Below are 23,940 nucleotides of genomic sequence, written 5' to 3' on the forward strand. Positions count from 1 at the left end.
AATATGGCATTTATTCCAAACTCCACCCCAAAGTAGCTGGTGAGAACAGGCAGAGAGTTACACTTCTTTGGGGTTCAGTTTCCCCATATGCCAAAACAGAGATATTAGAAAAGGATGGTTGTAAGACCCCAAAAGGAAGAGTGATAAAGGTCTAACTGTGAGGTATGGTCATCAACCCCATCACCTGTCCCCATTCCAGTCATTACATGCTGGAGAGTCACCACTGTAAGATTTTATCTTGATTGGGGACAAATCGAAAAGAAGGGGAATAACTGGGTGAAGTTTTGACACTTCCATCTTCTATCATCCTCAGAAAGTATATATCAAATGTTTCTATACATATGGGTAAATAATAGGTACTAGAACTCAAACTGAAGTCAAACTATTAAAAAACTGTCTGAATATTCTAAAATCTGAACTAAACTCAGAGAGTACAATTTTTTTCAAATCAAATAATTAGCTGTATTAAAATATTTCCCCCACGCAACTCATTCTTAGTATAAATCAGTTATTCGGCAAACTCATTAGTCAACAGAGTGGCAAACCGTGGCCCACGAGCCGCAGTTTGCCGACCACTGGCCTACAGCAATTAAACTGGCAATGGTCAGAGAGTCAAAATACTTTCCAGTTTAAAGTCTAAAATAAGTGACACTTTATTCTAGTAAAGTCTTTGCATATACAAAGCAAATTCTAGGTCCAGCCTCTGCCCCTGGTCTGGCCTGCAGCCTAGACAGACACACAACCCCACCCGGCAGATGCACACAGCTGGTGGCAGCATTGGGTGGGAATCTTCAGGACAGAGGAGCTTATTTCTTTCTTTGAGCCTAGGTCAGGCCTTGCTCTTTACAGAGAAAGAAAAAGGAGAAGAAAAGGACTGACCTTGACTACATTCAGTTCAAGCCTAATATTAAAATTGATCCATCTGCCCTTTGCCCTGCATTCACATTTGTCAAAAAAGGGAAAAAAGGTCAGGAAAGACTTGACTTGCAGACTGATGAGCGATGGACACCCCTTTCGAAGGGCACACAGGAAGGAGTCTGCTACCCAGAACCCACTGCCCTGATAGGGAATGTCTTAGGGCCCAAGCCAGGAACTCCAGGGACTGCAGGGCCCCAGCTCGGGAATGGTGGGAACCGGGCCCAGGCATCCTCATTGGGGCCTAGAAGGACCCAGGGCAGTTCATCAAGGCTGCCAATACACGTGAACCACACGGTAGAGGCATATCAATGAGGAAGGGAGCTGTTGTCATGCCTGACCTGATAGGCTTCAGAGGGGAGGTGGAACACAGCCTGGAGCCCCAAATGTCAGCATCACGCCATGCCAGGGCTGGGAGGAACCTCAGTTTTCAACCTATTCTGAGGATCCCAGGTGTTGAAGGGGTGTCTGAGGGCAGCTGGTGGGAGGAGAGAGATAAGAAAGGACAGTCCTCTGCCCCCCAATTCATGCCATCCAGAGAAGCACCTTAGCTCTAAAAAGTCAAGTTTCCCCCCCCCCTGAATATTCTTGATAAATGTATTTATACAAAATCTGCAGTTAAAGAAACTGAAAGCCACAGATCTGTCTCGTTAAACTTCCTAATTTTCTAGGCAAGGAAACTGAGGTCCAAAGAAGCATAACCTCTTGCCAAAGGACACACAGCAACTCAGTGACAGTGGCAGAGCTAGAAACCAGGAAGCAAATTGGAGCCCAAGCCCAGGAAAATGGGTGGAGGGTGGGCTATTCCTGCCAGACATTTCCAGATTTTTTCCCACAGCCAACTAGTCTTGGGGAAGCTCAAACCCATTGCCAGCTTCTCTGTTCAAGGCTTTATAAGCTATAGGCCATGGTGAAACCCAAGAGGACTAAGAAGGGGACCCCACAATGCAGAGAGAACACTTCCATTATTGCCTGGGATCCTGGAAGAGTGGGGACGTATTTCCCCTTAACCCACTGTCCAGGCCCTCATGGGACCAGTGGTCTCCTGCTTAGGCTGCTCCTCCCGTGGCTTGTGGGTAGGCATCAGTACTCACTCCAGTTCATGACAACACCCATAGAGATTGGCTGCACAGGATTTGGGGTTGGACATGTCTGGGTTCAAGTTCAAGTTCCACCACTGTCTGGCCATATGGTGACCTATGGGTAGTTGCTTCACCTCCCTGGGTTTTCTCATTTGTAAAATTCAGTACAACAATACCTACTCCATAAGGTCACTCTGAAGGTGACACGAGATAAGAAATATAAAATGCTTAATAATTACTCAGTGAACGATAACGATTACTATTACAAGTATTATTACTTTAGTTGCACAGCAAGGTAACCATGGCAATAAATGAAAAGCAAATTTCCCCTCTGGAGAAGGCTGTACCACCTGTGAGGAGGTGATTTCTAAAGCGACTCCTTTCAAGGTCAAGATCATAGGATAGGGTACATTTCTTCTTGAACTCTTCTCTGGGTCTTCAGTGTGACCCATGGTAAATATACATATTTATATACAAACTAGAGGCCCAGTGCATGGATTCTTGCATCTTACCTGTGTTTGTTTTCTATTCTCACATCCTTTTGGCTTCCTGCCTAGTTGTTCCTTATGAGATCACCATCTACACCAGCGATGTCTTTGCCGCTGGTACAAATGCCAGCGTCTTCCTCGTCATTTATGGCTGCGATGGTATTTGCACCGAGCAGAAGAACCTGTGCACCAACAAACGGGAGCAGAAGATGTTCTTTGAGAGGAAGTCAGCCTCCCGCTTCATTATGGAGGTATGTGGACTCATCAGGCTTCTGGGAGCCAGGCCTTGGGGGTGAAGTGGATCCAGAAGACCAGTGAGTTGAAGGAGCCCTGCACTCAGAGGTAGGCAAGTCTGATGGGCTGCTGTTAGAGAGGAAGGTGGGCAGCTCATCAACCTCTCTGGGCCTCAGTACGTCCAAGAAACTGGGAGGAGGGTGAGCCTTGTCCTGTCCCTCAGAACTGGTATCAGGATCAAAGGCTTTGGGTTGGGGCAGCAGGGGTGGGGGTGGGGTGTCTGTAGGATGCTGTAAGAACCTATCATGAAGACATCTGACTTTCTGGAGGTGGTCAGGGGGCTTCCCTGAGGAAGTGATCCTTAAGCTAAGACCTGAATGATGAGGTAGAGCAGACACTGGTTTATGTAAAAAAGAGGAAAGGGATGGGCAGGGAAAGCATGCGCAAGGGCCCTGTGGCAAGAAAATGTAAAATCTAAGGGACTGGAATTTGAGGGATATAGAAGACGAATGACTAGAAGTTGAGGGGACTCTTGGGGAGCCAAGGAGAAGGTCAGACTGGCAAACCATGGCATGGGTAGAACCAGAACTCACTTTCTGATATCCAAGTCAACTTCTCAGGCAAGAAATGAGCTGCTACAGTGATAAGAAACGACAGGCAAAGAGATGGATTCCACCATCAAAAGGGAGGGCAGCATTCCAGATGTTGACTGAATGGAGGTGATTTAACTTTTAAGTGAAGTGAGGGTAAGGGGAGCATGAACAAGGCATGTGTAGAGGAAAGCGAGGGCTGGCTTGGGGGGGACAGTGGGGATGTACGGGAAGAAAGTGAGTCCTAGAAATTCAAAAGAATTCAAGGCTGATGCCCTGGGAGGCAGGTTTTTGCTTTGGTTGTATTTTCTTAGCCTGTCAGCCAACATCTGGTGCATTTTCTCCTTTCCAAAGCTAGAAGATGTGGGGGAAGTCATTGAAAAAATCCGGATTGGCCATGATAATACGGGCATAAATCCTGGGTGGCACTGCTCCTACGTGGAAATCCGCAGGCTCCTCCCAGAGAAAGATGTGAGTTTCTGATTGATCTGTCCTGCTGTTTGTTGTTGTTTTTCCCTTTACCAGAAGAGACTCAAGGTAGATTCATTATAAGAACCTGCAGCCTCAGTAAGTTAAGATAAACTATTCTGAGAAAAATTCCACACACACACACACACACACACACACACACACACACACACCATACACACACACCCGTTCTCTTTGAGTGCAGAAACGAGCTCAAGTCCCAGGTCTTGCTTTAGGGGTCAAGAAGGAGGGTCTGGGCAGCCAGGTCTCTGCTAGGCACCCCAAAGCCATGCTACTGCTGAGTGACCAAGCCTGCCCTTTCTGCTACTCAAGGTCCACCAGCAGGCAGAAACCCACCTGAACAACTTGGAAAACATTCTGGAACTATGGAATTCTAAACCCAGGAGGCAGTCATAGCTGTGGATATGAGTGACTTAGTAGAAATTTAAAAATACACATCTCTCCCCTTACCCTTTGAATCTGAGTCTCCAGGATGGGGTTCAGATATTTATTTTTAAGTGACTCTGGGAGCTCTGGCCTTCAAGAACCAACCGCTGATGTGGCTGTGTAAGATTCGATCTGCTAGAATTGGGCAGGGCTGTAGCTTTTGCATTATTTATGGGCCTCCATGACCCTTGTCTTTGGTCCCCATGAGTGTTGACATGCTGATGAACCCCTGAAGTGGGCAGTTTCCTCATTAAGTGCTAATTTTTCTCTTTCTTCCTCACCCCAGGGTACAGAGACCGTGACTTTTGCTTGTGATCGATGGCTTGCCACCTCAGAGGATGACAAGAAGACTATTCGAGAACTGGTTCCTTTTGACATCTTCACTGAGAAATACATGTCAGATGGGTCCTTAAGGCAAATCTACAAGGAAGTGGAGGAGCCATTGGACAGTAAGTGTGGTGCCATCACCCTCATCACCTCCCTTATAGGGCACCTGCCCTGTGCCAAGCAGAGCCTTTGCACCCAGGAGGAAGAGTCTATTATTACTTTCATTCAGTGGAGGGGGCAACTGAGGCTCACAGAGGCTCCACAACTGTCAAAGTTCCCACAGCTAATAAATGGCAGGGCTATTCTTCAAAGTCTCACTGCAGGGTTTGTACTCAAATCTTTTCCTGGCCTGACAGTGGGATGATACATCCAAATGTGTGTTCTCCTGTGCCTGCATTATCCGGGTCTTGTTTTCTCTTTTCTCTTGGTTTATTTGGCTATAATCCACGAGGCTGGTCCCCTCTGTTCTTGTTGGATCCAGGTGTTCCAACCTAGGATGAATCCTGAACATCTTGGAGTCAGCTGTAACTGGGGCTGTTGTGTATTTGTTCTCAGGGGCGGGGTGCAGCTTCAGAGCATCTAAGGTCATGGGTTTCTCTTCTGCTGTGCCAGTTAACTTATCCCATTCCTTGTGGCTGTGGTTTTCTCTGTAGGATTTGCACTAGCCAGAACACACGCTGTACTTCTTCCGTTGCTGTAGTACCAACATTTTCTTGTTCTCTTCCTACCTTTCTGAATGCTAGTTCCCTTTCTCATGCCATGTAGCATTACTTCAGACTCAGTCCTCAGCCCTGTATTCTCCTTTCTTTTTACACTGTGTGAGTGAACACACACACACACACACACACACACACACACACACGCAGGCTCACACACACCATTCTTCCTGGACCACAGAGGTGGAGTCATACCTCTGTTTGAACCAGTGATGCCATTGTCCATGTCCACTCCCATATTATTCACCACTGGTAAGCTGTGTCAAAAATCAACTTCATCTGCAAAAAAACCAAAACAGTCCTTCTACCACTGATCACATACAAAAGAATACTTCTGTATTTTATCTTTGATACAAGATCAGAGATGCTCCTAAACCTTGGAAATCCAGCTTATGTTTGTTGCATGGCCTTCTTGAAAACACACACACACACACACACACACACAAATAATAACCCACAAAACTGGAGTAAAATTCAAGATAACAGACCCCATATGGAACCAGAGGGATATAAAATAGCTCTAACGTTTCCTTTCATCTGAGTTGCCACTGCCTAGTGATAAAAAACAAGTGTTGCCTCAATAATGTGCCTCTCCATATTCATATTATTTCCTCTGACTTTTCTTTGCTATTACATCTGGAGGATAATTCTCTTTTGTACTTGCACCCAGAGGACACCCTGGGGAGCTGTGGCATTGGCCCCTTGGGCTGCTCTGTTTTAATAGCATGGAGCAAGCCTACTCTGTGCTTGCTTGTGTTTCTAGGGAAACTTCTTTCCACTGAGAGCTGTGCCGCCTGGGTGGGAATGGGAGGGAGGAGGATCCAGAAATAGCCAGATTTGACTGCATAACCACATTGCTCAACACTCAGAAGCGGAATCCGTTTTCCTAATTCCCAAAAGACTGTCGAGAGCAGTGGGGGTGGAAGAGAAGAGTAGGAGGGCATTTAATCCCAGTTCCTGGTGACATGGCACCCCCCACCCCTCAAGGGCAAGGGCTCCTAGAAAATGTCCTGCCCAGGTGCGGAGCAGGACTGAATGCACATTCAGTAAATAAATGGAGAGAAAAATTGAGGTGGAGAAGGGGGAAGGGAGGACATCAACTGTTATGTTTAAACCGTGACAAAACCCCTGGTGTGACTCATGTCAGAATCAACCAGACAGGCTTGGGTAATGTTGACTTTTAAACACCAAAGAGAATGCCACACATGAAATTATGAGTAGGTTCTGCACTGAGCTGAGTGGGGTGGGCAGGGGCAGGGTGATGAGTCCTGGTTCCTGCCCATGAGGGAGGCAGGCCTTGGAGAGCTGTTCTCACAGTGCACCTGTGAGGTTTGAAGAGCAGAGTGTTGGGCGAGGCAATGCAGCCAGGGAGGGTGGGTGGGGAGAAGTTGGAATAAGGAGTGTGAGGGGGATGGCTCTCAGGTTTGGATGTGAGATTGTGACTGTGGTCTAGTCTAAGTGAGTGTGTCCCCTAGGTCAGCGGTTGCCAACCAGCGGTCAGTGGACAACTAGTGGTCCAAAAGGTTGGCTATGGCTGCCCTAGGTGACAGAGGTGTGAATTCAGAGCACAGGAGGACACTAGGTTAGAGATATAGACTCATGGAACTCATGGAAGTTAGCACCCGGGACTTGCAGAGCGAGAGCCAAGGGCAGCGGATAGAACCAGGCAACAGTGGCATAGGGTAGGGGGCAGAAGATCAGGAGCCATAATGCTGCTTAAGAGGGAGCAGACAGAGAGGCCGGAGGAGAGCAGGGGAATCTTGGGAAAATGAAGGAAAGACTAGGAGCCATGCGTGGGCATGTATGCGTTCCATATGAGCAATACACATCACCTTACTTTTCTAAATGTAATTAAATGTGGCTCTGAGCCCATTTGCAAGGTTGTTAAGAATGTCCATCTCAGTCCCTGCATGAGGGGGATAACCTTCCTAGGGTCTTATAAGAATCCTGGAGCTACAGACTACGAAGTGCACACAGGCAAGCAATTCCTAAGTCTTTTCCCCAGAAGCCATAGGGGGTGGATGGTTCGAGGGATGCTGGGAGAATACTCCATCCTTTAAGTCTTTTTTTTTTTTTTTTTTTTTTTTTTTTTTTTTTAATCCTCACCTGAAGATATTTTTCCATTGATTTTCAGAGAGAGTGGGAGAGGGAAAGACAGGGAAATATCGATGTGAGAGAAACACATTGATTGGTTGCTTCTGCACTCGCACCAATAATAGACCCTATATGGAACCAGAGGGATATAAAATAGCTTTAACATTTTCACCAGGGTGCCTTCAAAGGAGGAGCCTGCAACTGAGGTACATGCCCTTGACCAACTCAGGATGATACTCTATCCACTGAGTCAAACCGAGTAGGGCCATCTTTTGAGTCTTTGAGACAAACTTTGTGAGATCAGATGGGCATCTTCCCACTGGTGAATCCACGTGGAATTGAGCAAATAATAGGAAAACACAAACTCCTTCCTGAGCCCTGGGCCAGATGCCTGAACCTCCTACAAATCCAGTTCCCCGGAACCTAAAGTGATACCATCTTTTTTTCCTCTTTGTCCGTCCCTCTGTTTGTCTGTCCATGTGCCGATCCAGTTATACTGTACTCGGTGCAGATCTTCACAGGAAATGTTCCCGGGGCAGGAACGGACGCCAAGGTCTACATCACCATCTATGGAGATCTGGGGGATACTGGGGAGCGGTACCTCGGCAAGTCGGAGAACCGCACCAACAAGTTCGAGAGAGGAACGGTAGGAGGGCACACGGAGTTGATCCTCTTCCCTTCTCCTCCCTGAGGCCAGATAACATCCCATACATGAAACTGTTATAGTTATTTCCCTGTTCCTCAAGTCCTAAACACTAGATGGCTCCAAATTTTCCATTGTAACCATTATCCTGCAACAGACTTCCTTGCTCACCTGAGAAAGTATCCCCCCAGGACAGATGCAGGAAGTGGAATTACTATGTCATAAGGTGTGCTCATTGCTGTGCTAATGAACTCAGTGCCCCAAGGCCTGCACTCAGCCATGCACATTCACCTGCAATTCCTCAGCCGGAAGACTGGACTGCCCCGGCTGCCTGGAAGGCCCAGCTCCCCATCTTCAGCTTAATGCCTCCACCTGGAGAGTCTACCCAGGCAGCCCTTCCACCACCTGGGCTGTCCCAGGGAGGAATCCTGTAGTATTTAGCTCTGGGCTCCCAATCATGCTCAGCACAATGACTCAGTGCATTTTTCAGAAGAAAAGCGCGAGTCACTTGAGGTTACCAGTCCCTCCTCCTCCTCCTCAGGCTCCTAACTGCCACATTCAATTTGTGTTTTGACTGCACTTTACTTAAGGCCTAGAACTCCACATCTCACTGAACAGTCCCCAAAGAATCCAATTACCAGAGTCTAATGTCACATTACTGAAGGCATTATCAGGCACCCAGAGGAGGGCTTTATGTCACACCCTACATAAACCCTCCTGAATCCACACTCGAAATGTTGTCCCCTGCACTCTCCTCAGCCTTGCCTCCACCAGAGCCTGCACCCTGAAGGTTGGCCCTCCAACTGCCTCCGAGCTTCCCCATGGAAATTTCAAGTTGCTCCCATCATCCAGAAGGACTCTTACCCTCCAGCCTCCTTGGAACCCTCCAGCCTCCAACCTGAACTCATGCTGATACTCAAATAAGGATGCCCAGTTACAGGACAGGGCAGAGCCCCTGGTCTGTCCCACCCCCATTCACACAGCTCATTGGGTCCATCTTCCAAACACCCACAGGGATTTTCCTAAAAGACCTAGACTGTAAACAGGGCCATGTGCAAGCGAGGCCTTGGAATACCAAACTCTCGGGGTTAGAGATTTGGGCCTGGAGGGCTCCCTAGCTAGGAAGGTCTACTTAGCTCGACAACTGGGGGATGTGGAAGGAGCTGGTTGGATGGGGTTGGAGTGATGGAGGTGGGGAGCTCCCACCCAAGCCCCCACATCTGGACTCCCCAGGCCGACACCTTCATCATCGAGGCAGCTGATTTGGGCGTCATCTACAAGATTAAGCTCCGCCATGACAACACCAAGTGGTGCGCGGACTGGTATGTGGAAAAGGTGGATATCTGGAACGACACCAACGAAGACGAGTTCTTGTTTCTGTGTGGGCGGTGGCTGTCCCTGAAGAAGGAGGATGGGCGACTGGAAAGACTGTTTTATGAGAAGGTGAGGGAAAGGCAGCAGGGAGGGGGGCAGTGGAAGGGGGTCTGGGCTCAGCCAGGCCTGTCCCCATCCTCAAGCCTGGGGGAGGCCAAGGGCGGCAGGTGCAGCAGGTGGAGGGGACCTGGTCGTGCTCTCCCCACAGGAGTACACGGGGGACCGGAGCAGCAACTGCAGCAGCCCTGCCGACTTCTGGGAGATCGCCCTGAGCTCCAAGATGGAAGGTGTGGACATTGCCTCGGTGACGGGCCCCATGGCCAACTACGTCCAGGAGGGCCGGGGTAAGCCAAGCAGGAACAGGACATGGAAATGTGTTTAAGATGTTCTCAGACAGGCCATGCCGTAGCTTCACCATAATGTCTGACTCACTCTGAGCTGTGCCATGGTGACACCAAGTGGTGGGCAGACTTGGTGCTGATGGTAGCCTCGCTGATGGTGTCTAATGTCTTATAATTTACACATAGTTTTCACACCTACTGTCTATTTCCACCCCTACAACCCTAAGAAGTGAGAGGGCAGGATTAGCCACTGTACGTACAGACGGGAAAACAAAGGCTAAGAGAAGTTAGAGTGACGATGTCCTTAATCCATTGATCCACCACCAGCAGAGGTCATCCTGCCCATACCCAGACTCTCATGCTATAGATTTTGCCCAGGGCACCTGAGACAAGTCTCATCCAACAGAGCTGAACTGCAGCAGTGAGAATCCCTTCCTGCTAGTGGAGCATCACATGAAGGACTCGGCTACTCAAATTTAAGGAGTGATGTGTTGGGGGCTGGGAGGGGAGGGGGAAGAATTCCTGAACTGGGATTTTTATTTTTGTTTTTGTTTTTTTTAGATTTAGCTTCCACTTCTGGTTCTGACAATAATACATGGGGCCCTGGACAAGTTACTCTTTGGCTTCTGTTTTTCCCCTCCTCCATTATAACAATATTATAACCCCCTGACAAATTCCTTTTTCCAACTAGATTTTTGAGATAAGGCAGTACTATATTTGTCTATTAGACATTTAATTTTTAATATTTTATTGATTTTCCTCCTGCACACTCCCTACTGGCTATGTGCCCGAAACCAAAGTACATGCCCTTGACAAGAATTGAACCTGGGACCCTTGAATCTGCAGGCTGACGCTTTGTCCACTGAGCCAAACAGGCCAGGTTGTCTATTGGACATTTAAATGCACACTGCCTTTCTGCTCAGTTCTCCTGAGTATAGAGCATGACACCACTCTATTCCTCTCCAGGAGACCACATGGTGGGTCTGTGGAGTTGTGCAGAGAGTATTGATCATTTTATATTCTACCTTCTCACTGTGTGACTAAATGACAGGAACCACGAGAAAGTGCCTCTCCTTGATTAAGCCATTGTGATCAACCATGGAAAGGCCAACAGGGCTCTTTTTATAAAGATGAAACAAGGTCATGGTCAGGTACAGAAAAAAATGCAGGTAACTGCAGTCAGGAAGGTCTAGCTTGGAAACTTTTCAAATAGATATGGACTGCGTAAGCTATAACCCACTACACCAGGGCAGTGTCTCCCAAGCTAGTGAGGAAGATGAGCCAGGAGAAGGGTTTTCAACTTGTATCAATAGCAACTGCCAGTGACAGAGACCTGGAAATAGTGACTTAAACAATGGAGGGATTTTTCTTTTCTCTCACATAGAAGTTCAAGGGTAGACAGTTGGTACTGAGATAGCAGCTCCAGGGAAGGCAGGGAGTTAGGCTCTTTCAACTGAATCACTCTGGCAACCTCCCAAGTGGCTTCCATTTTAAAGGTTGCCCATGGTTCCAAGGTGATCATTGTTGGAGCTTCAGCCTTCACATCCACACCCCAAGCAGAATAAATGGAAGGGGAAGGGGCAAAAAGGTGCTCCTCCCTGTTGAGTCAGACCCTTTAAAATAAATTTCCCTGCCAGGCTTGTGTGGCTCAGTGGTTGAGTGTGTTGACCTATGAACCAAGAGGTCACAGTTTGATTCCTGGTTGGGCCACATGCCCGAGTTGTGGGCTGTATCCTCAGTAGGGGGCGTGCATGAGGCAGCAGAGCAATGATTCTCTCTCCTCCCTTCTCTTTTTCTCTCCCTTCCTCTCTCTAAAATCAATAAAAACCTATTTAAAAAATAAAATAAAAATTTCCAATATCTGCTTAAATATCACAACTGCCCCTAGCTGCAAACAGAACAAATACTGGGTGGGTAACTAGAACTCTCTGTCACATGACCTGAGCAAGTTTTTATGCTGTTCCATCTGGTTTAGTGGATGGAAATGGATACTTACTAGAATTTTCATTTACCAATACTCTTTTATTCTTCTTCTCTACATTCTTACTATCTGTGAGACCTTGGTTTTGCCGATCTCTTTTTTGCTGATATAGGAAGCTTCTCTGGCATCCCCTGTACTTGGGGAAAGGTGGTGGTTCTTACTCCACCTGGGAGTGCTAGGGTCAACTAAGTTTTCATGTGGCAAGGACGCTCTCTTTAATCTTCACTTAGGAGTCAACAGCTCCCTCATTCCTTGAAGGGTAGACACTCACCAGTCTGGAAAGCTCCCTTGCACTTTGTCTCAGAGGCCGGGAGGCAAAGTCTCCAAGTCCCATTTCCAAGTTCATCTTGAGCCTGCCCAGGTCTACCTGGCTTGTCATGAGGTGGGGCCCCTGTTCTTTTGCAGTCATTCCCTACTATGTGTCAGTCACCACTGCAAAGCACGTGGAAGCAGCCACGGACAGCCGGGCCTTCATCATCCTCTTCGGAGAGGACGATGAGGTCAGTAACCGCATCTGGCTGGACTATCCCCGAGGGAAGAAGGGCTTCAGCTGCGGCTCCGTGGAGGAGTTCTACGTCGGAGGCTTGGATGTCGGCGAAATCAAGAAAATAGAGGTGCTGGACCCTGGGGCCTGGGGATAGTGACCACCCCCAGGAAGGAAGGTGCTGACCTGTACATGGGTGGGAGGGGCATGGAGGGCAGGCAGAGGAACTGACCTGAGCCCCAGCTCAGAGCAGGTAGCAGGGGAAGATTCCCTGGCCTCTGCCCTCACCTTGGGTGAGTTGCCCACCCCTCCAGGTCCCAGTTTTCCACCCAATGGGAATGCCTTGTGTATTTGCTTTCTGTTGCTGTGTAACCCATGGTCATAAACTTAGTAACTTAAGAGCACACAAATGTATCATCTCACATTTTCCTGGGTCAGAAATCTACTAGTGGATGTGAGTTAGCTGGTTCTCTTCCCAATATGCCACTGCACTGAAATCAAATTGTTGCTTGCGCTGTGGTCTCAGCTGATGCTTGGGATCCTGTTCTAAGCTCACTGGTTATCGGCAAAATCTATTTCCTTGTGGTTGTAGGACTGAGGCTTCCAACCCAAAGGCCTCCTGCATTCCCCACCATGGGACCCCTTCCAAAACATGGCAGATCATTTCTTCAAGGCCAATAGAAGATGTCTTCTGCTTCATATCTCTCTGACTTCTTCCATCTCTGATGTTTAGACCCTCTTTTAAAAGGGCTCACCTGAGTAAGCCAGGCCCACCCAGAATAATCTTTTTATTAACTCAAAGTCATCTGATTAGAGACCTTAATTGTATCTGCAAAATCTTTTCCCCTCCAAGGAGGGACTTGGGTCAGTGAATCCAGAGCACATTGGAAGGAAGCACTGAGGGAGGAGGCTGAAGGGGATGATGAGCAGGGCAGGGAGGGCTTCCTTCCCAGTGGTCTCCAGATCCTCACAGCCCCTTGTGTCCCCACATAGCTGGGCCATGATGGGGCCGCCCCCGAGAGCTGCTGGCTGGTGGAAGAGCTGAGTTTGGCTGTGCCCACCCTGGGCACCAAGTACACATTGCGCTGCAATTGCTGGCTTGCCAAGGACCGAGGAGATGGCGTCACTTCCCGAGTCTTTGACCTCCTGGATGCCACGGTGGTGAACATTGGGGTGAAGGTATAGATGGGCCCTGAGTGTGTGCATTTCACAGCAAGGGCAATTCAAGGTAGTGTGGGGAAGGGGTAGGGGGATGGATGTGAGGGAAGCAGGAAACTCATCACTGGGGTGTTGGCCAAAGCTGCATCCTGGTCTACCAGCCAGATGCGCTTTGCCCAGAGCCAGGAGACTCAGGTCTCTTTTGGTCTGCTGCTGTGTGACCTTGGGTAAATCAGTTAGCCTCTCTGGGCCTTGGTCTTCTCCTAATAGCACTCATAAATCATGCTTGCCGTTCTGTTTCATGTTAAGATCTTAACTAATGTGATCATGCTGAGCCTTGAAAAGTAGCAGCTCTACATAGATGCTCAGAGTCAGTATTTTCCAAGTCTGCTCCATCAGCCCCTCTAGGACATGATGGGGACAGGTGGCACTGGGGTTCTGTGAGCCTCTAGGTCTCAGTGAGAGCTGTCTACATAAGACCCTTTGACCACCTGCCCTGGCTCCACCTCTAACTGACCAAATGACCTGGGATGAGTTAATATAGACTCACAGGTCAGTGCTGGGCAGCAGGCAGGATGCCTGGGGGCTAATGTCCAGGGAACATGGCTGGTTGGCAGCCCAGAGGCCTCTAGCTCACGTGATCACACAGGCTTCTCTTTCTCTTGGGAAAGCCGTGGGTGGGGTCAACAGAAGGTTTTAGCCCTCATCTCAGTTTCTGAATCCAAACCAATGGAAGACTAGATTTAAGTCAGAAGCTGTCCCACAAAGGTCAGAAGAAACCACCCTGGCCTGAGCGTGCGCTGCCGTGTTGTCTATGGAAACAGAAGGAAGGGCTGAGTCACGGGCTGTAAAAACCTGACAGGCAGGAGAGTGGATGTCTGCCCCTCCCCTGCGTGAAGACAGAGGACAGAACTTTCTACAACATAGACAGCCCCTCCTCCCTTCCCCAGACGACTCCATCTGTGGCCAGACGGTCTGTGTGGGTGAGAGACAATTTCTCCCGGGACCTCTGTCCTGACCCAGTTCCCCGCGTGCAAGTGGGTGGGTATGCCTGTACTAGTATGTGCACCAGCCCCCCAGCACATGTACAGCCCACGGCGCGGCTGCATCTCCTTCTGAGCTCTTCAGTCCATGGAAATCCGGACCCACATCCCTGTTACCTATGTGACAAAAGAACACAGGTTTGTCTCTTTACAAAGAGCTACAGGATTCTTTGGGCTGGCTGTCTCCCCAGGACACCTGATGTCAGACTGGAATTACAAAAGCCCCGTTTTGGTGTTTCTTTCTGGAAACACAACTGTGATATAAAAAGAGACATATAAGCCGAAACCGGTTTGGCTCAGTGGTAGAGCGTTGGTCTGCAGACTGAAGGGTCCAGGGTTCGATTCTGGTCAAGGGCATGTACATTGGTTGCAGGCACATCCCCGGTGGGGGGTGTGCAAGAGGCAACTGGTCGATGTTTCTCTCTCATCAACGTTTCTAGCTCCCTATCTCTCTCCCTTCCTCCTCTCTGTAAAATATCAATAAAATATATTTTGTTTAAAGAGAGAGAGAGAGAGAGAGAGAGAGAGAGAGAGAGAGAGAGAGAGAGAGAGAGAGAGAGAGAGATGAGGAGAGAGCTATGGACACAGAGAACACAGGAGTCTGGAGGGAGCCAGTCTCCTTAAGACCACGAGGTGCCCATTTTGACCCTTTATGTTCCATGTCTTTCTGGATAAGAGCAAAAAGGCATCAGGCTCTGCTTTCATCCTCACTAGCTCCGTGCCCATCAGATGCCCTTGTTAGGTGGTCTACTTGGAGTTTCCTGGTAAAGCAAGAGGGTCTTCAATTACTCCCTCAACAAACCTATGGCCTGGGCCAGGCCTGAAAACACTCCTTCCGATCTTGGTATCCATGGCAAAGATCCTAGCCGCCGCTTGACAAGCACACAGCATCCAGCAGGTCCAGCAGTGGTGGGTGATCACTGTGATGGATAACGTGGGTTCTGAGTTCTAAAGCTTCTGGTGTGTGGGTACCAAGCACCTGCACAGGTGAGAATACCTATCATGTGGCAGTCGCAGGGGAAGGAAGAGGCCAGGTGTGTGCAAAGGAGATGGCAACCTGAACTGGTGCCACTTCTTGAGGCCAAACCACATGGCAGGCCTGGTGTCTGGAGCTCTCACAACTCTGCCAAGTATTTGTCCCCATTTCACGAGGACAAAGCAGAGGCTGGCAAGGGGGGCATCTGCCCACGCTCAGCAGCTTGCAGGTGGGGGGTCTGGGACTCCAGTGGAACTCTGGAGGCTCCCAAAGCCACTGTCCTGCCACCACGTGCTGCGTGAACTTAGGCTGGGATTCGATTCACTGAGGAATTGGGCAACGCTGGGACTGTCAGTCATGTATCTGCTGCACACACATTCTCTATGTGAAATGGAATTCCCTCTAGTACTAACCTGGGCACAGTGGGGGACATAGAGTAAAAGGTCTGACTCTTGCTCTCCAGTCTTTCATACTTGATGGGGGTGAGGGACCTCTCTTCAGAGCCACAGAACTTAGGTGAGAATGAGGCAAGTCAGTGGGGTTGGTGGGTGAGGCCAAAGCTCAGGACCCGCATCCCTCTCATGGCAGGAGCTGTATGAGATGACTGTGTGGACGGGCGATTATGTTGGCGGTGGCACGGACTCCAACATCTTTATGACCCTCTATGGCATCAATGGTAGCACAGAGGAAATGAAGCTGGACAAAAAGAAGGCCAGGTATCCAGGGGCCACCTCTGCCCCATGCCCCTCACATGTCTAGTTCTCCACTTTCTAGCCCGACCGACCCTGCCTTCAGCCAGGTTGCTTCCCTCACACTCCCTAATACCTTGGGGCCTTCCAGCCTCCACACCTTTGTCCCTATGATTCTCCCCTTCTGGAGTGCTCTTCACTCACTCTTTTGTATTTCAAGATCTTTCTCTTTCAAGGTCAAGCTCAAGTCTACCTCTTCCAGGAAAGCCTTCCTTGATTACCTCATTCCATAACCCACCTATTCTTCCTTATTTTTCTTTCCCTCCCTCCCTTCCTCCCTCTCTTTCTCTCTCCCTTCTTCACTCTTTCCCTTCCTCCCTCCCTCCTTCTCTCCCTTCCTCCCTCCCTCCCTCCCCATCTCTCTCCCTCCTTTCTCCTCTCCCTCCTTCTCTCCCTTTCCTTCTCTCCCTTCCTTCCTCTCTCCTCCTCTCTCTCTTTCCTTCTCTCCCTCCTTCCAGCCCTCTTTCTCCCCCCTCTCTTTCCTTTCCCCCTCCCTCCTTCTCTCCCCCTTTCCTTCTCTCCCTCCCTCCTTTCCTTCCACCTGTCACTAGGAAATGTTTACTGTAAGGTCTGTAGACTAGTTGAGAGTATCGTGTTAGTGTGAATTTCCTGGGCCTCAGACTCAGGACAGGCTGCTGAAGTGATCCCGGGTTTGCCCTGTGTATCTTCTCAGAGAAGCCTCTCTACTTGGCAGCTGAAGAGGTGACAACTGGGGAGCATGGCCACTGGCTGCTCTTTATTCCCTTTATATGCTGGTTTTCTCCTGGCTCCCACCCCTGCTAAAGGCTATCCTGGGGAAAGTACCCACCACCCACTCACACGTTAGTATCTGTGCCTGGGAACAGCCTGAGGCTGACCAGGCCAAAGTCTTAGACTGGGAGGGCAACTATTTCACAGAATGGCTTAGGCCTTGGGGGACATGGGTCAAAGGCTGCCATTTCTCCAAGGCAACCCCTCAGTATGGGAGCCCTGCTGAGATTGCAGGGCTCACATCATTCCCCCCAGACCACAGATGGGGAAGCCAGGTCCCGAGGGAAGCTGGGTGGCTTAGGTGGCTAGCAGAATGAGATTAAGACCCAGAACTGATAGGTCTTGATTCAGGACCATTTCTACCAGGCAAATTCACTTAACCCAGTATTTCAGGAACACATCTAGGGTGCAAGAAACAGGCTGTTGGGGAATCAGTGGGAATTGAGAGGGAGGCTGAGTAAAAGACTGTTCTCTCCTTACCCTGAACTGGTCTGCTCTGCACCCCCAGATTTGAGCGGGAGCAGAATGACACTTTCCTCATGGAGATCCTGGACATCGCTCCATTCACCAAGATGCGGATCCGAATTGATGGCTTGGGCAGCCGGCCCGAGTGGTTCCTAGAGAGGGTAAAGTGACTGTACTCTCACTCTCCCTTCCACCACAGCCCACACCATCTTCCTGCTCTTTTGGGTTGTCAGTGACTTAATAAAGTGCAAATGTCACCTGAGAGGGTTTTTACACAAACCAGTATATAATCCTATAGACCCCTTTTGACATGAATTAATCAAAAAACACAGTTTTATTTATTTATGCTCAGTCAAAATTGAATCAGCTGACAGAGAACATAATGTGCACTGCAGCAAGCAGAGGCTTGGTGTGGGCTTCCCAAGAAAGTGAGCTGGGAGGAGTGAGGGGAGCAGCAGGGGCTGGGACAGCAAGAGACTGTGGTGGGAACTTGAAGCAGCCCAGCAAGGATGCTATTGGTGTCCCGGTGATGACTCAGTTAGTGGTATCTCTTTTTCCATCTTGGACCTCTATTCCCCCTGAATCAGTCTCTCATCCACCTCAACCAAAGGCTCTCTATCCCAAATCCCTCAGGCTCCTACACCTTCTTAGCCATTAGCAGATTTTTTTTTGAGCCAACAATATTGTGCCCATACCAAGGGCAATCTGGCCAACTTCAGTAAATGACAGTGAGGTCCTTTCAGCAGACGTGTTAGGGGACCCAGAGGAAAGCACCTTACCTAGTTGGATGACAATGGTTGGTCCACTTTCCGTCCTTCACTCAGCAAATGTTTCTTGTGCCAACCTTGGAAACATGTTTGGACAAAGTGCCCATTTCCAAATCCCTAGACTAGTGTCATCATGGTGGGGATTTCAGAACCCGCGCAAGGCACACGGGGCAGGGTCTTCATCTCAGGGAGGACCCTTTCCACACGTTTTGAGTCCAAGTCAGAAGAACTTGTCTCAAGATGGGGGTTCTGGGTCCTTGGGGTTCAGCCAAAGGGGCTGCATTAGCAGGTGGGGGCCAGTGGGTGGGAAGGGCGTTCCCATGCCGGGTCTTCTCACCCAGATCCTCCTGAAGAACATGAACTCTGGAGACCTGACCATGTTCTACTATGGAGACTGGCTGTCCCTGCGGAAGGGCAAGAAGACCCTGGTGTGTGAAATGTGTGCTGTCATTAACGGGGAAGAGATGATGGAGTACACTTCCTACTTGGTCTCGGTTAAGACAAGTGACATCCTGGGTGAGTCAGGGGTCCCCCCATCTCCTACTCCCACCTCCCACTTCCCACTACTCTTGCCCCTCTTCAAGTTCTGGCTCAGGTCCTGGACTCTTCAAGGACATTTTTTAGGTGGTCTTCCAAAACTTAGTCAACTTAAGTCCTTTCCACAGAGTGTTACTTTCTGTCTGGACAGAAGGACTTTCTCCCAGGGACTGAATTGGCTCTGTTCCTCCTCCCTCAGAGAAGTGGATGGAGAACATTATTGAACAGTATGGTTAGCACCTCTGTATTCCTGCTTCTTCCTAATGCCCCTCTCCCAGGTGCCATGACACCCATTGGTTACTTCCCACATCCCTGCGCTTTGCAACCATCATCTGTGTGGCAGCTTTGGCCTAGGGTCTTAGGATGGAGATATGTCCCTGAGCCTTTGGGGGCTTAATATTATCATAGAGCAATGACAGTGAGGTTCTGTCAGCACACGTGCTGGGAAACACAGAGGAAGGCCCTTTACCTAGATGGGGACCAAAGACAAGGGTCATGGAGGGCTTCCCAGAGGTGGTGCTAAAGTCTAGTCCAGAAAGTCAAACAGAAGCCACTGAGGCAGAGGGGAGACCAAACAAAGCACTAGTGTGTGCAAAGGCCTGGAGCTGAGAGGGAACACCCTTCTTAGGGGGCGGTGTTTCCTACCTACCTCACTCCCCATATCAATCCTATTCTCCAGGGGCTGTGGCAAGGAACCTGGAAAACTCATTTACACTGATTAAAAATGGCTACTTTAGGATTAGCTTGTTGTCCCTGGTAGTTTACATTTTCAAGAGAGAAACATTTAGCCAAAGAAAAGCACTCATGGCAAAATCTCAGGCATAACTGATAGGCCAGTATAATTGGTAAAGTTTGTTTTAGGCCCCTCCTTTCTTCCTTTTGTCCTCACAGTAGAGCTTTCATTCTTTTTGTTTAAAGTTCCACATATTTTCAAGCCCCATCATCCCCTCATGTTGCATTCTCAGAAAATAATTGGTAAATTTATTGATGACCCCAAGGTCTGTATCAAAAAAGCTTTACAGGGTCACCTCTTCCAGAAGCATTTTCTTTTTAATTGGGGTCAATATCTCTATTTGGCCTAAGCAAACGATATGAACTCTGGTGTAGTATGACAACCAGAGGCAGATCTGGGGAACAAGAGATTTTCCTATTTCCTCTGAACCCACAGTGTGTAGGAGGGAACCTGTATTTCTAAACTATAAAGCTAGTCTAATGGCATTTTGTGTAAGTGTGGGCGTATTCCTCAGAACCAGGTGAGTTCTTGTACTAAACCATTCATACATGCTAAACAGGACCCCAGTGAGCCCACTACCATGTACAAAGCACAGAGATAAATGAAGGATAGAGTAGGAGACACAAGAGTTGCAGGACAGTAACCAGCCCTTTACAACATTACCCTGGCCTAACTGACTCTGAACTCGCCCATCTGCATGCCTTGCTCCTCCAAGGAGGCCAGAGCAAGAGGGGTGTGTGTCAGAAAGGCCAGCACCCAGAGTCCTTGTCTTGTATCTTCCCAGGTGCTGGCACTGATGCCAACGTGTTCATCACCATCTTTGGAGAGAATGGGGACAGTGGGACCCTCGCCCTGAAGCAGTCGGCCAACTGGAACAAGTTTGAACGGAACAACACAGACGCGTTCAACTTCCCTGACATGCTGAGCCTGGGCCACCTCTGCAAGCTGAGGGTCTGGCACGACAGCAAAGGTACCTTCCACTCAAAGTCAGGGTGGTTGGGGAGGGTAGGCCTCAGCACTCCACCGGAGCCCCTCCCTGGGGTGGCAGACAACTAAGAAAGGCTGGTGGCCACCATGTAAATGCATCCATTGGTTAAAAGAATCAGTGTTTCTGGACAAATTTTAGAGGAGAGGCTTAGTCCCTCCTGCTCTCTTCCAGAAGGATGAATGGTTATCAATTTTCTGTGACATTGGAGCACTGCCTTCCTAGTTCAGACATAAAAATTAAGAAAAAGAAAAAGGCTATGTTACTAGATTCACTTCCTGTGGATTTCCTATAAAGGATTATACTGGCCATGAACTTCAGGGTCCTGATGTAGCCCTCTAATACTGGCTTCCAGTCAGGGACATTGATTGTGTGCATATTAGACTTTCTCAGTTTTCTTGATGTGTGTTTTTTTTTTTTTTTTTTCTGTGCAAAAATCCGGACTGTCAGTTCTTTCTATCTCATCACTGACTGTCAAAATCCTGAACGGAAAGAGGTCGTTCAGCACCATGGACAGCTATAAACAGTGTTTTTAGGTGCCAGGCTCTTCAAAGACCTTGATTCCTCCCATGGATAACCCAAGACTCTGGGATTGCCTTGGCCTTATCATGGCTCTTTGACATTTAAAAAAAAAAATCCTGAGTCATTGATATTATCTTCTTCCCTTTGTAGGCAGAGAAAGGGGCCTTCTCCCCTTTACCCAGACTTGGATCTGAAAGCTGGACTATGTCACTGGCAAGGAAAAGAATATTTCTGCATCCTTATTAAACCCAGGTGGTTGTGTTATTAGAGTCAGGAGGTCCAAGTTCTGTGCCTAACTTTCTCTTTATAGTAACTTTCTCCTCCAGGAATGGAAGTTTGAATGTTAAATATAAGCTAAGGCAGCTAAACATGTCCTTAAGTGCTCTCCATGTCGCATTTTTTTCATATATCGTTTAAAAATACTCAAGCTGCATTATGCTTCCCTTGCATAGAAATTTATGAGGACAAATATATTTCATTTGAGAGTTTTCCACACACAAAAAAAGATGAGGATACTAAAAAATTACTGTGCAAGTCAGGTTACAAATATTTAGTTAACTTAATATCATATCAATCTTCTTTCCCTGAATCTACCTTTCTATCTTTTTTGTTTATTTAATTGTTCTTTATGAAAATTTTTAAATGTGTACAAAAGTGAAGGAAATATATTAATGAACTTCCACATACCCATCATATAGATTCAACAATTATAATTTGTCATGCCTGTTTTACCCTTTTTATTTTTTTTCTTTGTTTCTTTTTGGTTGCTGAAAGATCTTTACTAATAAAAGGGTAACATGCTAATTAGACCAGACATCCTTCTGGACAAAGCCATAATGTCAGGGCCAAGGCAGAAGCTGTTAGGGGTGATTAGGCTGGCAGGGAAGAGCAGTTAGGGGAGATCAGGCAGTTAGGCAGAGTGGTTAGGGGTGATCAGGCAGGCAGGCAGGTGAGTGGTTAGGAGCCAGCAGTACCAGATTTCAAGAGAGATCCCAGATTGGAGGCAGTACAGGCTAGGTTGAGGGACAACCCTCCCTCCATGCCCAAATTTCATGCACCAGGCCTCTAATATAAAATAAAATTCAAAACCTGTCATTTCATCCCAAACATATTTAATATGTTTCTCTTTTTAGTATGTTTCATATTTTCTTATGAAATCACCATGCTGTTATTACACTTAACAATGATTTTTGTGATATCCAATTTTCATTCCATATGCAAATTTTCTTAATAACATAATAATGTCTCTGCACTTTTAATTTTATTTGAATCTTTATGCAAACAAGGTCTACACACTACCTTTAGTTGTTATCTCCTTAATCTCTTTTACTGTAGAGCAGCATCTACTCCCTTTATTTTTCTATACCATTAACTTGTTGAAGGAATTGGGGTCCAATGAGCTATAGAATTTTCACATCCTGGACCCTATCTGTTTGCTTCTTGGTGGTGTTGCTGCCTCTTTATTCCCCATATTTCCTAAAACCTGGAAGCCAGCTCTCGAGGCTTGATTAGATTCAGATTCAATTTTCTTTGGCAAGAATACTTTATAGGTAATATCAGAATGACTTTAAAATAGGACCTGTGTACTTTATGTTACATCACAGCAGTCCCACTCTTATTGACACCCACATGCAATAGGACCCAGAGACTGTCAGCCTGATTACTCCACTGTAAATTTTCCCCATAAGTTTTCATCTCATGGCTTCATCCAGTGATGATCTATTAGGGTTATAAATGATGATTTTCTAATTGTCACTTCTTATCCACTTATCAGCTAGAATTCTGTTAATAAAAATTGTCTCTCAGGCTATTTGGTTACTATGAAATATAGTTTATAGAGGGAAATCAAGATAAACGATGACTTCTCCTTAATTCCAGTTACCAGATAGCTCTTATAATACAGAACAAATGACAACACAAGAGTGTTGATTTTATAATTCATCTTGCTCTGTATTGCTTCCTCTGAAATGAAAACTCTCCTGAAAGGAGGAATTTTTTAACCACAAAATGACTTTATATGTTTTCTTTTGAATAATATGAATTCATAGACATATAAAGGACCTCAGAAATCATTATCATCATAACCTGTTACACCACTGGAATTTCTCCCCACATGTGGTCCTTCAGCTTTTGAGTTTTCAAGGACACTGAAGGGTTGAGAGTAACTGAACCAATGCACAGTGCGGATAGCATGCAGCTCACAGAGCAAATACACATAGATTAATACGTGATGGCTATAATTTGAGGAACACTTCTAAACGAATGCCTGCCAATTACAACAGAAACAGCTGATTATTTAATATTAGGGAAAGATGTATCAGATTTAGCAATGAACTCTACAGAAATGCCTGTTTATGACCCCCTCCTCTGATTGTCAAACAGTGAATGTTCTCAAAATCATAAAATATTCATTTGCCATTAATTAAGCAACTACTACATGCCATTTTCTATGCTGGCATTGGAGAAACAACAACAAATAAACCTGGTCCCTGTCCTCAAAAGCTCATAATCTGTGGGAAGAGACACATGTAAACAGGGTGATCAGGGCATGTTTTCAGGGTGCTAGGGGTGCAAGGAGGACATCTGATACAGGCTGAGTAGGCAATGGGAAAAAAGTAGGGAAGATTTGCTGGAGGAGATGTTGTCTGAATGGATTCTATAAGGATAATGGGTGTGAGTGAGGTGAACACTGGTGTCCAGAAGTCATGGGATTCATCCTTCAGCTTTATGAACTTCAAGAGGTCTAGTTCTTGGGTCAGAGACCTCATTGTGAATCTGACAAAACAATGAGCCTATCCCTGGCAGAAAGTTCCTGTATAATTATAGCACATTTTTTTTCTGAGCCCATAGACTGCTTCAGTCCCCTACACAAGTCCTCTAAGTGTTCATGAACCCCAAGTTAAGGATTCTATTAAGAGAATTATACTCTCTGGGCCACAGAAGCCCTCAGAGATCATCTAACCCAACCCCTCATTTCATCAACAAGGAGACCAAGGCCCAGAGAAGATAGAGAAATTGTCTAGGACCACACAGTCAGAGGAGAGGGAAAGCACATTCACCTCCCATCCCCA

The 23,940-nt window shown here is 47.5% G+C and overlaps 1 protein-coding gene across 5 annotated transcripts in view; it reads left to right on the plus strand.

The window, feature by feature from the left end:
* The window catches only part of LOXHD1 (lipoxygenase homology PLAT domains 1), a 93,184-nt gene that overhangs the window by 59,682 nt on the left and 9,562 nt on the right, over window positions 1–23,940 (plus strand). For 2 of the 5 annotated variants that reach the window (XM_084887503.1, XM_084887499.1), the window contains 12 exons: window positions 2,555–2,736; window positions 3,664–3,780; window positions 4,511–4,673; window positions 7,853–8,007; window positions 9,238–9,447; window positions 9,587–9,722; window positions 12,106–12,314; window positions 13,178–13,363; window positions 15,950–16,077; window positions 17,369–17,486; window positions 18,434–18,608; window positions 20,147–20,332. In XM_084887503.1, coding sequence (XP_084743629.1) covers window positions 2,555–2,736; window positions 3,664–3,780; window positions 4,511–4,673; window positions 7,853–8,007; window positions 9,238–9,447; window positions 9,587–9,722; window positions 12,106–12,314; window positions 13,178–13,363; window positions 15,950–16,077; window positions 17,369–17,486; window positions 18,434–18,608; window positions 20,147–20,332 — 1,965 coding nt within the window. Of the gene's footprint in view, window positions 1–2,554; window positions 2,737–3,663; window positions 3,781–4,510; window positions 4,674–7,852; window positions 8,008–9,063; window positions 9,092–9,237; window positions 9,448–9,586; window positions 9,723–12,105; window positions 12,315–13,177; window positions 13,364–15,298; window positions 15,373–15,949; window positions 16,078–17,368; window positions 17,487–18,433; window positions 18,609–20,146; window positions 20,333–23,940 lie in introns of those variants that run through there. The other 3 variants (XM_084887500.1, XM_084887501.1, XM_084887502.1) reach the window with 3 other exon arrangements.

This window comes from Pipistrellus hanaki (assembly GCF_964339955.1).
Source record: "Pipistrellus hanaki genome assembly, chromosome: 6".
Lineage (NCBI taxonomy): Eukaryota > Metazoa > Chordata > Mammalia > Chiroptera > Vespertilionidae > Pipistrellus > Pipistrellus hanaki.